The sequence below is a fragment of the Podarcis gaigeae genome (assembly GCF_964106915.1).
Source record: "Podarcis gaigeae genome assembly, chromosome: 16".
NCBI lineage: Eukaryota > Metazoa > Chordata > Lepidosauria > Squamata > Lacertidae > Podarcis > Podarcis gaigeae.
The window spans coordinates 31175229-31192538 of NC_139693.1; the positions used below are offsets into that span (position 1 = coordinate 31175229).

At 43.7% G+C, this 17310-nt stretch overlaps 1 protein-coding gene across 4 annotated transcripts in view; it reads left to right on the forward strand.

The window, feature by feature from the left end:
* Positions 1-17310, forward strand: part of TANGO2 (transport and golgi organization 2 homolog) — a gene marked incomplete at its 5' end in the record, with an annotated part of 95381 nt that overhangs the window by 35975 nt on the left and 42096 nt on the right. For 2 of the 4 annotated variants that reach the window (XM_083717591.1, XM_083717592.1), the window contains 3 exons: positions 1724-1846; positions 11833-11921; positions 15313-15435. In XM_083717591.1, coding sequence (XP_083573717.1) covers positions 1724-1846; positions 11833-11921; positions 15313-15435 — 335 coding nt within the window. The remainder of the gene's footprint in view (positions 1-1723; positions 1847-11832; positions 11922-15312; positions 15436-17310) is intronic. The other 2 variants (XM_083717593.1, XM_083717594.1) reach the window with 1 other exon arrangement.

Sequence of the window (17310 nt, forward strand, 5' to 3'; positions counted from 1 at the left end):
GGGGTGGGGAGTGAGGCTCGTTTAATTTCATTGTACACAGGTTGTACAATGACAATAAAGATATTATTATTATTATTATTATTATTATTATTAGTCCTGGGCCATTCTGTGTGCTTCTCAAGGGAGAAAAAGGTAACAGGTTGGGGGAGGGGCACAAAAGCTTTGCAGGTGAGGAAGACCTCAAGGGCATCATTGGGCCTCCAGATGGCACATTGGCAACCACTGTCTTATATCTTATCCTCTTAAAATGGAAATGCCAGGTGTTGAACCCATATAGTTTGTCTGTATGCAAAGTGTGTCCCTTACCACTGAGCTATGGCTTCCTCCTCTTGTGCTCTCACATACCCCTATGTTTCATCAACCTGATGTCCTCCAGATGTTTTGTTTATTTATTCAATTTATATACCACTCTTTATCAGAAGATCCCTGGGCATTGTACAACATTAAGAAAACACATTACAGAACATCAGTGAGAGAAACATAATAAAAAACATAATGGCAGACAGCCTAATAGTAAAATCATCATCATCATCATCATCATCATCATCATCATAGTCCCCCACACTTTCACTGGTCGTAGATTGTTTAATAGCCATAGGCCTGGGTAAAGTTGTTTTTACCCTGGCGTCTAAAAACATGTAGTGATGGTGCCAGACAAGCCTCTCTGGGGAGAGCATTCCACAGTCTGGGGCTTTAGACTACAACTCCCATCATTCCCAACTGGTACAGCTGCCTGGTCCTCCATGGTTCGGAGGAGCCAGAACGAACCTCAGGCTCCCATTCCTCTTTGCACAAGGTGATTTACTCCCATTCTTCGTAGTTTCAAGAGATGCAGTTTGTCAAGACGCTTGAATCGGGCAAGCTATCCTTTTTCTCTAGGGCAGAATTGGAAACCGTGGCTTGATCTGAGTTTTCCGTTTCGGTTTGGAGGTAAACCATGGCTTGAACAAAATTAGAAAAGGGGGAGGGATTTGGAACATGCCAGTGGACAAAAGAATGCGTGAACACAAGGTTCCAAAATATGACTTGGATGATTAACTAAACCAGCCTTCCACAATTCTGGTGTTTTCCCCGTGCTTTGGTCTTGCGACTCCCATTAGCCTCGGCCAGCATGGCCAACGGCCAGGAATAATGGGGAATGTTTTTTGAAAGAACCAGAAGGCACCAGGTTAGAGAAATCTGGTCTAAACCAAGCCTTTGCGTCTAGTTGCTTTTCGGTGTATCAGTACATTGCGGACGCCTATTGAGCATTTGTTCTGATAGGCTTGCGAGGAGGTTAGATGGTGTTGCACCAAAGCAAGCCTTACCTCTGGGTGCATTTTGCCCTGCCCTCACTTATTTTAAAAAGCCCAATTTGGGGGGGGGGGGGAGCAGGTTTGTTGCACCAGACCTCCCAGTCAACTACAATTGTGTGACTGGAATTTGCCTGTATGGGATTGCATCCCACCCCAAAATAGTAACCGTCTGCAAGCTTTCCTCCTCTGAACTTTAAATTCCCATTTTAAACCTAGGCAGTGCAAAACACCCCTCTTTTCAGAGGCATGCTTATACACGAGTCACTAAGAGGGGAAAAGATATGCACCTCTGCAGCCCTCTTAATTTCAGAAAGGAGCACTGCTAATGAGAACAGTGGGAACTCTGAACTCCAGCTGAGAACCGAGGACTGTCTCTTTGTAAATTTCCAAGTCAGATTGGTCCTTCATTGCATATGTTTCATTTGCAGGCTGCTGCAGTATGACCCTTCACTGACCCTCTCCGGAAGAAGCCCAACTTCTCCCCCTCAGTTACTCATGTGCATTCTGTTCTTTAAGTTTGACCCGCGACCTGTTTCCAAAAATGCATACAGGTAATTTTCAACTCTGGTTATATTAGTCTCTTATCTAAATGTTTTGCTGCCATAGCTGCTGGGATATGTAACACTATTCATGGGATTGCTCGCTGTGCTGGCTTTGCTGTGCTGTTTGTGACCTTAATCTAACCTCCTATTTGTCTCCTAAATGGAAAACCAATTCCGTAAAGAAAACACCCCCTCCATCCGCCTCCCCTTCTCCCTTTTTTTGTTCCTGGCACCTAGGAAAAGGTAGAATTGAATCAGCAGAACATTGTCGTTTGCACCTGTTTTCATATTTCCTATGTTGCAGGAATTTATGTACAGTGGTACCTCGGGTTACATACGCTTCAGGTGACATACGCTTCAGGTTACACACTTGACTAACCCAGAAATAGTGCTTCAGGTTAAGAACTTTGCTTCAGGATAAGAACAGAATTCGGGCTCTGGCGGCACGGCAGCAGCAGGAGGCCCCATTAGCTAAAGTGGTGCTTCAGGTTAAGAACAGTTTCAGGTTAAGAACGGACCTCCGGAATGAATTAAGTACTTAACCCGAGGTACCACTGTATAGGTTGGGGGGGTTGCCCCTCCAGCAGATATCATGCACATACATCCCACTACCAAAATCAGCACAATCACTTTTGTGACTTTTGTGACTTGTCCCCACAAAACACTTCATCACAGTTTCTTCCTATTTACAGTGGACGCTCAGGTTGCGAACGTGATCTGCGCGGGAAGCACGTCCGTAACCCGCAACGCCACGTCTGCTCATGTGCGGGTCGCGATTCGGCACTTCTGTGCATGAGCAAGTGCCAAAACCCGGAAGTAAGCCGTTCCAGTACTTCTGGGTTCGGCGCGGAGCGCAACCCACAATCGCACAACCCAAAGCGTCTGTAACCCGAGCTATGACTGTATTCAAACGGCCTCTGCTGCACAATTCCAAATGTAACATTTCATTAATAAATGTACTGTATCTATGTACTGGCTCACTGGGAAAACTTCATAAATTCATATAGACATGTGAGCTCAGCTACTCAGCAGCCCCTCTGCCTGAGTAATAATCCCTGGCTTCCTGATACCTGAGTGCCAGAGAGGTAGCCATTCCAGAAATAACAAACCCAGATGAAGACAAAAGGGTGTGATTAACTTGGCTGGGAAACAGGGAAATGTAAATATCTCTTTTGTTCCACTTGATGGGTGTTTTGGAGGGCAAGGGGAGGAATGGGGCAGGATCCAGGATGCTCAGATTACTGCCACCAGACCTCTCCTTTCATGATGTAACCATGATGTATTAGTGATGTAGTTTCGGGGAGTGTAACATGGGGATTAGCAGCTAATAAAAGTTTGGGTTGTCTTTTGTATGGGGCTTCCATCTTGTTTCACCTTGTGGCAGGTGGGAGTCCTGTCGCGACAGTCTTCAATAAAGACCAAGCCTACTGGCTGCTGTTTTGCTCTGATATTCCTGGCTGGCGTCCTTGTTTTTTGTCCAAGGGAGCCCTCGGATTTCTCCATTAACTCCTAGTTAGGAGGTAGATCTAGAGTCCTCTTCACAAATTTAACGTGCATATGCTCAGTGCCTCGTGGGTCAGCAGGATTGCACCCACTCGCCTCTGCCTGATGACTCCTGAGCCTTCACATGCCAAATGTCACATGTAGCGGTTGCAAAGCCCAATGCATTTAGGGCTCCTGTCATAGGATCGTTTGTCACCATCCGATCCTCATTTGCCCCCGCAGCGCCAGGCCTGTTGTACTGTTCCCCATAAGTCTTATGCAAGAGGGGGAGCTGGCCTAGAGGGGGCTGGGCACAATCCTGCTGCCTCCCTGCATAAGCAAACCTGCTGGTTTTGGCCAATGGCTCATCAAGTCGAGCATCCTGTTCTCACAGTGGCCAACCAGATTCCTATGGGAAACCCGCAAGCAGGACCCAAGAAATCTTCCTGTGTTTTTTCAGCAACTGGTATTCAGAAGCATTATTGCCTCTAATGGTGAAGGCAGAGCATAGCCCCCATGGTTAGTAGCCTTCAATAGATCCCTTCCTTCCATTAATTTGTCTAACCTTCTTTAAAGGACCCCTGACCATTAGGTCCAGACTCTGGGGTTGCGGCACTCATCTCGCTTTATTGGCCGAGGGAGCCGGCGTACAGCTTCTGGGTCACGTGGCCAACATGACTAAGCTGCTTCTGGCGAACCAGAGCAGCGCATGGAAATGCCGTTTACCTTCCCGCCGGAGCGGTACCTATTTATCTACTTGCACTTTGACGTGCTTTCGAACTGCTATGTTGGCAGGAGCAGGGACCAAGCAGTGGGAGCTCACCCCGTCGCGGGGATTCGAACCGCCGACCTTCTGATCGGCAAGTCCTAGGCTCTGTGGTTTAACCCACAGCGCCACCCCCATGGCTAGTAGCCTTCAATAGAACCCTCCCTTTCATTAATTTGTCCAACCTTCTTTAAAAGCCCTCTATTTCCATATCCCCTCTTACCTGAATTTTTTCCCTAAACTAAAAAATCCCAAACACTGCAATCTTTCCTCATAGCAGAATTGCTCCATCCCCTTGAGCATTGCCCCTTTCTTAACACTTTCCTGACTCTACAATATTCTTTTCGAGGTGACGGTGACCAGGACTGTCAACAGTATCCAAGATGCTTTGGCACCATAGATCTGTATAACAGCATTGTGATACCAGCAGTTTTGTTTTTGGTTCCTTTCCTAATAATCCTCCCTAGCATGGACTTTACCTTTTCCACTGCTGCAACACACTGGGTCGACATCTGCTACAAACCCAAGGTCTCATTCCTAGTCCATCACCGCCAGTTCAGACCCCGTGAGCATATATGTGAAATTAAATTAGCCTGTGTTAGCTTCCTTTCCCACAAAGGAGGAGGAGCTAGATCCCCTGCCCCATTGAGCCACAGTCTCCTCCCCATTCTCTCCACCTCCCAGCAGTAACCACATTATTTCCACCACCACCCTTTTTGCCCACTGCCTTAGTATTTTAATGTTAAGCTGCATTTTTGTTGTTGTTGTTAAAATAAATAAATAAAAGTATTGAGCAGCATCCTTCATCAATTTGTCATGCACATAGGAAAGAAAATAAAAAGATACTGGCATTGTAAACAAAACTTGTAAGATTAATGAAGGATGAAATACTTGGGAACCATACGAGAATAATAAATACTAAATAACAGAGACAGCAAGAAAAATGACAAATGTACAAGCAAATCCTGAATTTGCAGAATAGAAAGAAACTTGGTCCAGGCTACACCAGCATGATAAATCACAGGGGGAGAACAAACCAAAGGGGCAGAATAATACAGTTTGCAAAATAATGTGGAACGTGAACATCTCTTTGTTTGTTTTTTATACTACCTGGGTTTATCATCATATTCACTAGATCTAAAACTTGCACAAAAGAAGTGTGTACCACCTGTAAAAATAGACACTGAGCACAGAGTACCATTTTTCTTCCACTTACTGCTCAGTTGTAAAAGAAGCCTATGGGATAAAATGTATTGGCACATCATCTTAGAACACACTGGTTTGCAAGACCATGTACTATGGTCAGGATCTATAGAGGCTGCGTGTGATAGAAATCAGATGCAAGCACTAACCTGCTATGAGATTGAACCTTTGGAGCCAGAATCTTATTTGGGAATAGGGCCATATATATGGCCCAGTGGTAGGACACAACCTTTGCATGCCAAAGGTCTCTGGTTCAGTCTCTGGCAAACCAGGTAGGGCTGGAAAAGACCCCTGTTGGAAACTCTGGAGTGCTACTGCCAGTCACCTTAGGTCAGTGTTTTTCAACCTTTTTTGGGCAAAGGCACACTTGTTTCATGAAAAAAAATCACGAGGCACACCACCATTAGAAAATGTTAAAAAATTTAACTCTGTCCCTATATTGACTATATATAAAGTAATTCTCTTGAATAGGAATCAAATAAACAAAAATAAAGTATTTTATAATTACTTTATTATGAAATAGTAAGTAAACAGAAATATGAAAAATTATAAAATACTTTATTTTTAAATCTTTCGAATTTTTCAATTTTCCCCACGGCACACCAGGCAACACCCCGCGGCACACTAGTGTGCCGCAGAACAGTGGTTGAAAAACACTGCCTTAGGTGATGCTGAGCTACATAGACCAGTGGTCTGACTTCCTGTGTTTCTATGATGACCATGCCAGCATCTCATACTAATGCAATATTAGGAAGTCCCCACCCAAAAGGCAAAAATCAGGGCAGTGAGTGACCATGCAGATAGCTGGAGTTTGTGGCAGGGGACAGCTGGCTATGTCTTGTAGCTAGGGTTTAGGCATGAGATTCCTCCAAAACCAGGTTTTTCCAATATTCTTCTTCCGTATTGTGTATAAATGTTTTCCATTTAAACACACATCTCTCTCACTCACTCTTACATACATATAAAGATTTATAAATCTCATTTTTGAGATACAAATTGCTACTTTTGTAAATACAGGTTTTAGCTTTCAGAGCCATAATCTCATAATCTTTTTATGGAACTGAATTATATCACAGGAAATTGCTTCAATGGAATGATTTCTCATGCTTCCATCTCTCTCTGCCCCCACATTAAGAAGTTACATAAATCTTAACACAGTTGAGGTTATGTAGCTATTTTTAGGGTCTTGTATAATTTATTTGGAGAAGAGCACTTCTGCTGCTGTTCTCCAATATGAAGACTTTGAAAGAAAGAAGTAAGGTATTCTAATAAAGTATGAATTTAGAACCTTGCATTCACACACCCAGTTTAAGAAGTTTAGTTTCTAGGTTGCATTGTGGCTAGCAGACATTCAGGAATTAAACCCAGCTCCACTGCAGATATAACGGTCCTGTTTTGACTGTGGTCTTTGAGCTTCAGGCTCATGGGTTCCCTTCCCTTGCCTACTTTAATTTGCTCACTTACATCCTGTTTGCTTTTGAACCAGTATTAGAAGCCATGATTTGAAATGGGGTTCTAATTCAGGGTTGCCCAAACCAAAGTTCGTCCGATTTGGCCATTGCCATAAACTGTTGTTTGCTCAGTCCAGGAAATGAGCGAGTGAACTGGATGAAAGGAGGGAAGGAGAAGGAACATGCAAGCATAAAGCTTATTCATAACAACTTGGCCCTGATGCCTGAACCATGCCATTACATATAATAAACAAGTGGAATTTCAGGTGATTCCAAAGAGGTTCAGGGTGCCCGCCCACCAGTATGCAAAGGTAGGTGTGGCCTTGTACAGTAATATCTCAGAAGTCAAAAGGAATCCATTCCGTAAGTCCATTCGACTTCCAAGATGTTCAGAAACCAAGGCGCAACTTCTGATTGGCTGTAGGAAGGTCCTGCAGCCAATTGGAAGCTGTGGAAGTCACATCGGACGTTCAGGTTTCAAAGAACGTTCGCAAACCGGAAAACTCACTTCTGGGTTTGCGGCGTTTGGGAGCCAAAACGTTCAACTGGCGAGGCATTCGGCTTCCAAGGTACAAGTGTATACTGAAGTGTTCTAATGAACCTGGCAAATCTCAGTGCCAGTCTGAAGCACCAGGAAACATCTTGTGCATTTTGCCTGTACTTGGAATTTTGCTTCACTTGCATAAGCAGTTTTCTCCAGTTTTCCATTCCACCAAAGCATAGGTGGACAAATCTTGCTAATTCTATAATGACGGCTCGTGAGCAGTGCCTGTGGGCAGGTTTCTCCCTTTCTCCATAGTGAAAGACAAACTCCTATCAGTCAGAACCCCAAAAAAACATTTCCCTTTGGATGTAATGCCTGGGGGATGCGAAACTGCAGTAGCCCTTGAGTCTGTGATGTGTGCAGTATGAAACCAAGCAGTAATTGAGATTAAAGATACTCCACTGAACGTAAAACTAGTTTAGATCATTGATTAGAAGTGTGTAGCCATTGTAGCCAAAGCCCTCTCTTCCTATGAATTAATGTCAGCTTTTATAGTCCCTTCTAGATCATCAAAATTACTTCATAATGACCAAATATATTATAACTAATTGGCTTAAGAAAGCAGACTTCTTCAGAGGTCACCCTTAAATGTTGGTGTTTCTTGACTAACTTCTTGCATTAAATCTGAATACCTTTTTAATGTATGCTTCATTGCTCAAGTGGATGAAAGAAGGATCTTTCCTCTCATTTAGCACCCAGCCAGTGTGTTCCTTTGGAGCATTGTTTTGGAGAAAGACTTAAGTTAGTCCCCATTGAAATCCCTTGGGCCACATCCACACCATATATTTAAAGCACCGCTATACCATTTTATCCCCTTTAGATGCTGGAGAGTTGTTAGGACACCCCTATTCCCCTTGTGGAACTAGAATTCCCATAGTTCCCTGGGAAGAGGGATTGTCTGATGAACCACTCTGTGAGGGGAATAGGGGGTCTCCCAACAACTCACAGGACCCTTAACAAGCTCAAGTTCCCAGGACACTTGGAGGGAAGCAACAATTTTTAGTGGCATAGTAGAGTTTTAAATTCATGGCACAGAGAAAGCCCCAGTCATTCCTAACTTGTCCCATTCATTTCAGATAATGTAATCTGGATACAACCTACTGTGTCTTTCAGAAAAATTGCAATCCTGAAACCTTCCTACACAGGATAAAATATTGCATATTTAAATGAAAAATAAAAATGAATGTTACCACTTGGTCGTAAAACTGGGAGTGGGCAATAATTGCTATCCACTTCTCCAATTACATGAATGGTGCTCTGGTTTTCAGCCAAGCAGTCCTCCCACCTTTACAGGGCTAACTCGAGATGCTTTGCTACCTAAGGGAGAGCAGCAAAAGGTGCATAGTACACCCTGAACATGCACAGAATTGGCTTTAAAAGGGGTGGGGTGGGAAACTTGAGACCCACCAGAGGCTGTTGGACTCCCAACTTCCATCAGCCCCAGCCAGCATGGTCAATAGTGAGGGAAAGATGAAAACTAATCCAACAGGAAGACTGCAGGCTCCCTATCCGTCCTTTTAATTTCATATCAGTAGATGGAGCAAACAGAATCCTCATTACTTTGCAGTCTGCTTTCTCTTCCCAAAGGACCTTAGATACAAACTGGGACATGGGTGGTGCTAATTAAAGTAAATTTCCTAGGGAGGATGAGAGACTATGTTACTTTTGCAAGATGGGTGAGGAACTTTTTTCTTTTTGTTGTCAGATGCAGTTCCCAACACTTGCATTACACCACTGGTTTTTGGCAGTGCAAAATCCATGCAGACTCTGACGTGGGTGGTCTAAACCACTGAGCCTCTTGGGCTTGCCGATCAGAAGCGTTCAGCAGTTCGAATCTGTGTGGCGGTGTGAGCTCCTATTGCTCTGTCCCAGCTCCTGCCAACCTAGCAGTTCAAAAGCATGCCAGTGCAAGTAGATAAATAGGTACCACTTCAGCGGGAAGGTAAACAACATTTCTGTGCACTCTGGTTTCCGTCACAGTGTTCCGTTGCGCCAAAAGCGGTTTTAGTCCTGCTGGCCACATGACCTGGAAAGCTGTCTGTGGACAGACACTGGCTCCCTCAGCCTGAAAGCGAGATGAGTGCCACAACCCCATAGTTGTCTTTGACTGGACTTAACTGTCCAGGGGTCCTTTACCTTTTAGATACAAACTCCCCAAACCCAAATAACTGAGGTGGGGCAGAGATAACTATTTCCTGTAAGGCAGGGGTGTCAAACTCAAATTCATCGGGGGCCACATCAGCAGTTTGTAGGCTGTCGCGCATGCGCTGAAGGCTGTCGCGCATGCGCTGAAGAGGCGGCTTTCTTGTGTCAAAAAAAAGCGATAATAAAAGGTGAAGGCTGGCGGCCGCCGGCAGCGGCTACACGGGCCACATGACGAGGTCTGGCGGGCCGAATTTGGCCCGCGGGCCTTGTGTTTGACACCCGTGCTGTTAGGTATAGTGCATCCTCTGGGTTTACACACTCTTCCCCGCTTTTTTGGCTACATCTACCTGTAAGTAAGTACTTGTGGTGCCTGATCTGTCTGTGTTGGGGAGACTTAAAAAGAATGACCTTGGGGAGGAGGGAGAGAGCTGTTGGTACAGCCACCACCACCACCTAACACACACATCTGTTGAATGTGGTGGCTGTTCCAGTTTGCCCAATGATAGGGCCAGTCCTCCATCTTGGTAGGAGCTTGTGTAGTACTGAAGGCCTGGCCATCAGTTCCAAGCAAGGACTGATGACCATTTGGGGAAGAAAGACCAGAAGGTGGTGTTGCTAGTTATGGTCATGGGTGTTCCTAAGACTGGACTATGGGTGCCTTTGCATGGCTGTGGCTAGATTGGGAGATGATACACAGGAAGTAAATCCATGAGCTACATGCTCATCATGGCACATTACTGAAAACTATTTCTGTCATCAGGCTTCTGCCCTTCCTGGCACACTGAATTATGTTGATAGCTAAGAACAGTTCCCTAACTACAAGCCAAAGCTGTATCTGTTTGTGCATAATATATTTAGAAGACCTTGATGGTTGGTTCTGATTAACTGCTAATATTGAGCAGCCTGCTACATATTTCCATTATGCTTGAGGCTTATCTGTATATATTTATACAAGGCAAAATCACTGTGGATGGGCTGTGAGATTTTGGTGGTAGACTACACAAACACACACAGAGAGAGAAAGAGAGAGAGAGAGAGACTTCTGAAAACTCTGTAAAGGAGATTATAGGGACTTTTTATTATGTTTTGCGCCTTTATTTCAAGGAGTGGCTTGTGGCTTTCTGAACTTTTTAGATCTGCTCCCTCAATAACGGTGAGAAGCTCACTGCTCTTCCAGTGGGCATTAGAATGAACTCCAAAAGCAAATACCCAAAGCATCCTTCTTTGCTTTAGTAGATGAGTGAAACTTGGAGCTCAAAGAGCTGAAATATATGGATTCTGTGCTCCTTGGAGGATTGCTGCCCATATCGACTGCTCTTATGCTATCCTCTTCCTTGGTTTCTGAATTCAAAAAAGTGTGTTTCTGTATGTCTTCAAGAGAAATGACCCTTCTGCCTGACTCTAGATGTCTTATGGGTTCAGCTGCATATTGAATTGCCACACGACCTCTTCCAGGCTCTCTTCCTATAAAAAGACCTCCTTTTATTCACCAAGTGCTTAGGAGCGGTGTTGTGCCTGCTTATTTCACATCCTCCAAGCCCCTAATGCAGAGATGGGGAACCCATGGTGCTCCAGATGCTGTTGGGGCAGAGCTCCCATCATCCATGAACGACCAGGTTAGGACTGATGAAGTCCAAGAACATCTGAATGTCACCAAGTTGTAGAAGACTGCCCTTGTCAAGACCACTCTTGCTTCAGTTCTTGTTCCATAGGAAACTAGCAGTGTTTCCCTCTTTTAAGAAGCTGTTGGACCATTGCCATGTGCAATGTATTTAAATGGAAATGCAGTGGGGTTTTATTGTTGTTTATTTTGCACAGTGGTGCCTTGGTTCTCAAACTTAATCCATTCCGGAAGTCCATTCCAAAACCAAGGCGCGTTTTCCCATAGAAGGTAATGCAAAATGGATTAATCCGTTCCAGACTTTTAAAAACAACCCCTAAAACAGCAATTTAACATGAATTTTACTATCTAACCAGACCATTGATGCATAAAATGAAACAATAATCAATGTACTACAGTCTCACAATCAATCAATCAGTAGCTGAACTGGGTTCTACACAGTCACAAAAACAAAAAAAAGCAAAAAAAAAAAAAAAACGCAAAATAAATAGCAAAAACAAACAGACCTCAGCATAACACTCAAAACAGAAGTGTGGCACTCAAATCAGAAGCGTAACACTCAAAACGGACCATGTTCGGTTTCCAAAAAAAGTTTGCAAACTGGAAACACTTGCTTCTGGGTTTGCAGTGTTTGTGGTCCAGGTTGTTTGGTTACCAAGGCATTTGAGAACCAAGGTACCACTGTATTGTTGAAGGATCCTCTAGGTGGGCCAACAATGCTCCTATGTCTAACATTATTCACATTATCCATGGCAACCATGCTTTCCTGTTCTTGTCCTCCAGGCTTATCTTAGCAGCTAACAGAGATGAATTTTATCACAGACCGTCAAAATCAGCTGACTTCTGGGACGGCAGCAATGAGATCCTCAGCGGTACGTAACACTCTCCTTGACTAATTTTTCATATATTGCATTTATGTACATGGTCTTCCCTCTCCCCTTTCATCCTCACAGCAACCCTGTGAGATAGGCTAAGCAAAGCTAAGAGATGGTGACTGTCCCAAGATCACTCAGTGAGTTTCAAGGCTGAGCTGGGGGATTTGAACCCAGGTCTCCCAGGTTCTAGTCCAAAACCTTAATCACTAAACCATGCTGATGCTAATTTTTCTCTCTCTTTGCTTTTGACTGTAAATCTATGTGAAGTGAGTTTTGGAATGGGCACCTATCATCTGTAAGTTGGGCTGTGATGTGATATTTCAGATGCCTCTCAAAGACCCCTGCATTCTTATTACAGGCGAGGTCTTCTGAAATGTTGCTTTTATTGCTGGTGGTTGTGGTTGTGGTGGTTTGTCTTTGTTTTTACAACTTTCACAACAGTGTTTTAATTTGACACCTGAAATCGAGTGATTTGAGCCATAGTTAAATCGTAACAGAAATGCATTTTGCTCTCCCATAAATGTGGTCCGATATCCCATTTTTCAAGCCTGGAGTTTTGGCCAGGAGACAAGTGTCTTCAAAAATAGTTTAATAGCTTGGGGTTAAAGAGAAAGTGTATTGTTCTTTGCCTTTTGTCAGTTTGCAATTTACTGAAAGCGACTCTTACCAACCTTCTACCTGGTGACTTTTTAAAAAGTTAACCAACCTTTTTGTTCACTTAATGCTCTGCCTCTCTTTCAAAGAAAACCAAAAACATCTTTTCTCTGCCTAGCCAAACTGAAGCATAAGCCTCGCTAGGCACATAAATAAAAATGAGACACAGGCAGGCAAAGCATAGCTTTAAAATCTTTTGACGGTGCAAAGATTTTTCTTTTATGCTTGATGTTGTTGTCATTGGCAGGAAGAATTGTAAGGATAAATCACTCTCTCTGCACTGCAGTTCCTTTTACTTTCTGAAAGTCTCTCACTCATTCCAAATTCTTGCAAGGGTATGCTGCAAACTTCCCCACCCCCATTTTTATACAAATGCAAAGGGTGTGTGTGTGGAGGGGTACACTTTGATGCTGAAATCTGAATTTTAACCAGGCACCAGGCTGTAGCAAAGTGGGGAGATGCTGAACCCACTTTTTGATGTCTTGTTGTTGTCCCTGTTTAAGCTTTTCCCTGCCTATTTTTCTTTTTCTTTTTTCTTCATTTTCAAGGCAATAGTGCCTTGAAATATTCTCAAGGGTGTTAGTGGTCTAGGTTTCATTTCTTGTGTGAATAACACCCTTTGAATTACTAACACCTGCCTTTTTTGTCTCAAATAAAACCAGACATACTGGGCCGGTGGGGGGCCGGCGTGGAAAATAAGTGCAGTAAAATGGTTTTGCATCATTTTTGCCTTTACGCAGCCTTGTATTTACTTGCCTGGTAACCCATAGGCAACAGGGAACTCCATGCGGATGAATGAGCGGAGCTGACAGAGGAAGGAAGGAAGAATGGATCATTCTATGGGGGAAACACACTTTCCTCCACAACCAGCATGGAAATGCAGCTGGTTGGCAGCGGGCAGAGGGGAAGATCATTCTGACCTTCCTCTACCACTGGGGTGGGAAACCATTGGGTATCCGGCTGTTGCTGTTTCTGGGGGCCACAATTTTAAACGGATATTGACTATCTGGAATGTGTGCAGCGGAGGGCAACTAAGGTGATCAGGGGCCTGGAAACCAAACCTTATGAGGAATGGTTGAAGGAGCTGGGCTATGTTTAGCCTGGAAAAGAAGAGACTGAGAGGAGACAGGATTTGTTGTTGTTGTTTAGTCGTTTAGTCATGGTGACTCTTCGTGACCCCATGGACCAGAGCACGCCAGGCACTCCTGTCTTCCACTGCCTCCCGCAGTTTGGTCAAACTCATGTTGGTAGCTTCGAGAACACTGTCCAACCATCTCTTCCTTTGTTGTCCCCTTCTCCTTGTGCCCTCCATCTTTCCCAGCATCAGGGTCTTTTCCAGGGAGTCTTCTCTTCTCATGAGGTAGCCAAAGTATTGGAGCCTCAGCTTCATGATCTGTCCTTCCAGTGAGCACTCAGGGCTGATTTCCTTCAGAATGGAGAGGTTTGATCTTCTTGCAGTCCATGGGACTCTCAAGAGTCTCCTCCAGCACCGTAATTCAAAAGCATCAATTCTTCGGCAATCAGCCTTCGATAGCTATACTCAAATATCTAGAGGGTAGGACCCAAACCAGTGGATTCAAATTACAAGAAAGGAGATTCCAACTAAATATCAGGAAGAAATTTCTGACAATAAGAGCTGTTCAACAGTGGAACCAACTCCTTCCAAAAGCGGTGGGCTCTCTTTTATTGGAGGTTTTTAAGCAGAGGCTGAGAGGCTGGGTGGCCGTCTGTCGTTGACGCTTTAGTTGAGATTCCTGCATTGCAGGGGGTTGGACTAGAGAACTCTTGGTGTCCCTTCCCACAGTTATTTGATTCCATGAACACCCATCGCACCCAGTCAGCATAACCAGTGGTCCAGGATAATGGGAGATGTTTGGGAAAAGGCAGAACTCAAGGAGGGCTGAAAGCAGAGGAAGTGAGGGGTATGGCTTGGGGGGAGGAGGTGTGGCCTAAGAAGGGCCAGACAGAGAAAGGCCAGACAGAGAGGCCTTGAAGGCTGCATTTGGTCCCCAGGCCTGGGGTTCCTCACCCTTGGATTAGAGCAGCCTTTCTCAACCCTGGGTCCCCAGATGTTGTTGAACTAAAACTCCCATCATCCATATCTAGCAGAACCAGTGGGCAGTGAAGCTAGGGAGTTGTAGTCCAACACCATATGGGAATCCACGGTTGAGAAAGGCTGGCTTAGAGTATCAGACTAAGGCTGGCAAAAACTCAGGTTCAGATCTCTGCTCATCCATTACTCTTCACTAGGTAACTTTGGGCCAGTCACTACCTATCAGCCCTAACCTACCTCCTGGGACACTTTAAAACCCACTGAGAGCCAAATCAGGCAGTATTCTTCCAAGGAACACACTCAACCCTGGAGCTGGGCATGTCCCTCGTGTTCTCACATCTGAAATGTTGGAGGATATGAAAGTATGAAGCTCTTGAACAGAGACCACAGACACCTTTAAGATTTTTTAAAAATGCTACTTACTTTATTACTGTTGTTACTGTCTATTTTTGAAATTTCACAAAAATTGCACACTGCTTGAATGGAAAATAAACAAGCAAACCTCAACACGATCCACAAAAAAGATGAAACGATAAAATGTTCAATAAAAGCAATAGAAAACAGTAAGTTGAAGCATTCAAAAAAATAAAATTAGCAGCAAACTGAAAACAGATTAAAACACACATTAACCATTCTAAGTATTTGGGTAGGCTTGTCTAAACAAAAAAAAAATGTTTTTAGCAGGTTTGGATATGGAGGAAGGAAAAGAAGGCGGGACGTGGCTTGGAATCAGCAAGAAAGGTAAATTGGCAGCCCTGACGAACTACATGCAGCCAAAGATAGACAAGAATGCAAAAGGAAGAGGTATGTATATGGAAACGAGAGGGAACTGGGTTACATGAACATTCCTGGAAGTTCCCTTAATATGCAGATTCTTCAGCTGTAAATCCTGCAGTCAAAAGTGAATCACACAAACTGCAGCAGCACTGCCCTTACTACAGTCATATATTCTGTTGCGATGTTTCCAAACCTAGAACAGCCATGACTCAGTGGTAGAACACCTGCTTTGCACACAGAAGGTCCCAGCATCTCCCGATTAGACTGGGAGAGAGCCCCCAATGAAATCCTGGAGAGTTGCTGCCAGTCAGAGTCAACACTATTGAGCTGAATGGATTCTGTGTAAGGCAGCTTCCTGTGTTCCCTCTCCCTTACTAAACCAGAATCTTCTCTTTCAACCCCCTGCCCCTCCAGTATAGATCCAGAAGATCTCTTTGTATGGAGACAGATTGTTGGTCTAGCTGGCCCTACTCACTGTCAATGTCGGTAGCAACTCTCCAGAGTCTGGGGCGGAGATCTTTCCCAGGTCTCCCTTACCAGGGGTGGCTTAACTGGAGATGATAGAAATTGCACCTGGAAGCTGATGCATGCAGTGCATGTGCTCTGTACCTGTTCATATGCTCACTTCAAACTCAGTTCTTCTTTCCCTCCATCTTCCAGTGTGTTTGGAGTACTCCCATCACTGATTATAGGAATGCACTCATGCAGTATTGTTGCCACAGGCATTATGGGCTAGCTTGCAGTGAAAAGTTGTTTTTCTTATGCGTTTTAGCTTGCATTTTATGTTTGTTGTCCCCCCCCCCCCAATTATTTTTATTAGTTTTCCAATGTTTTTTTACAAATCAAACTGAATTACTTTAATTGAGTACAATTTCTTTTTTAAAAAAATAAATCAGGTTCTCCACTTCTGTTGCAAACATATGTCCATCTTTTCCTCCTGTATCCACATCATCTCTTCATTAATATCCATTTCATCCTTCACTGGTTGTTGTCCATTCTTACAGCTGACCATCATTGCCTTCTTACCAACAGTGCCTCAGTTGTTTCTTAAAATATAAAATCCATTTCACTTGTGTAGTCCTTCATAATCATTATTGTCTCTGACCAGGTGTGCTGGGAGAGTTAATTCTTATCTTCCTTTGTTCAGTCTTTGCAGGGTTTACAAAGTCACATTCCAATATCTGCTTGCATTTTTATGTTGCAAGCTGCACTGAAATCTATAGATGAAAGGCAATATACTACTACTACTAATACTAGGATACACATATTTCATGTTTGGAAATGGCATGCATCAGCTCCCATGGTTACATCAAGTTAGTTGAAAGTGGTGCTGTTCCTCTTAAAAACAACAACAACAAGCCACAATAACAACACACAACTGCTTTAAAAATTCTGCTCTAAAAACCTGCTTGCTACTTTGAAAAAAAAATTATTTCCATAGGCTTATGCTTCCAACTGTTGCCAGAAAATGCTTAGATGTGTTACATATTAAAGTGATGGGCTTGTAATTGCTAGGTTGCTTCTATTGATGATAATGCTAATGTTCCAGCCAGCCCGGATTTTGGTAGAACAATTAATAGCATTTAACTGTTTTGGGAACCCATTGTTTTGGAATAATTCAGTGGCCTCCGGAAAGCTGGGTTATCCCTATATTTGGATACCTAAAGCTTAAGCAGGATTGAAGCTTCAGTTTAGGTAGTATAGTGGGTATCACTTTTGTTTCCTGTTCAAAAGGTTTGAAACTAGGCAGAAACCGCTTCTTTGCTAGAGGATCTGTAACTCAGTGGTACTGAATCTGTTCTGAATCTTGCATTTCCAGTTACAAACCAGGTAATGGGGAAAGCATTTTCCTGAGCTCCTAGAGAACCACTGCCAGTTAGAAATAGGGAATAGTAGGATTTG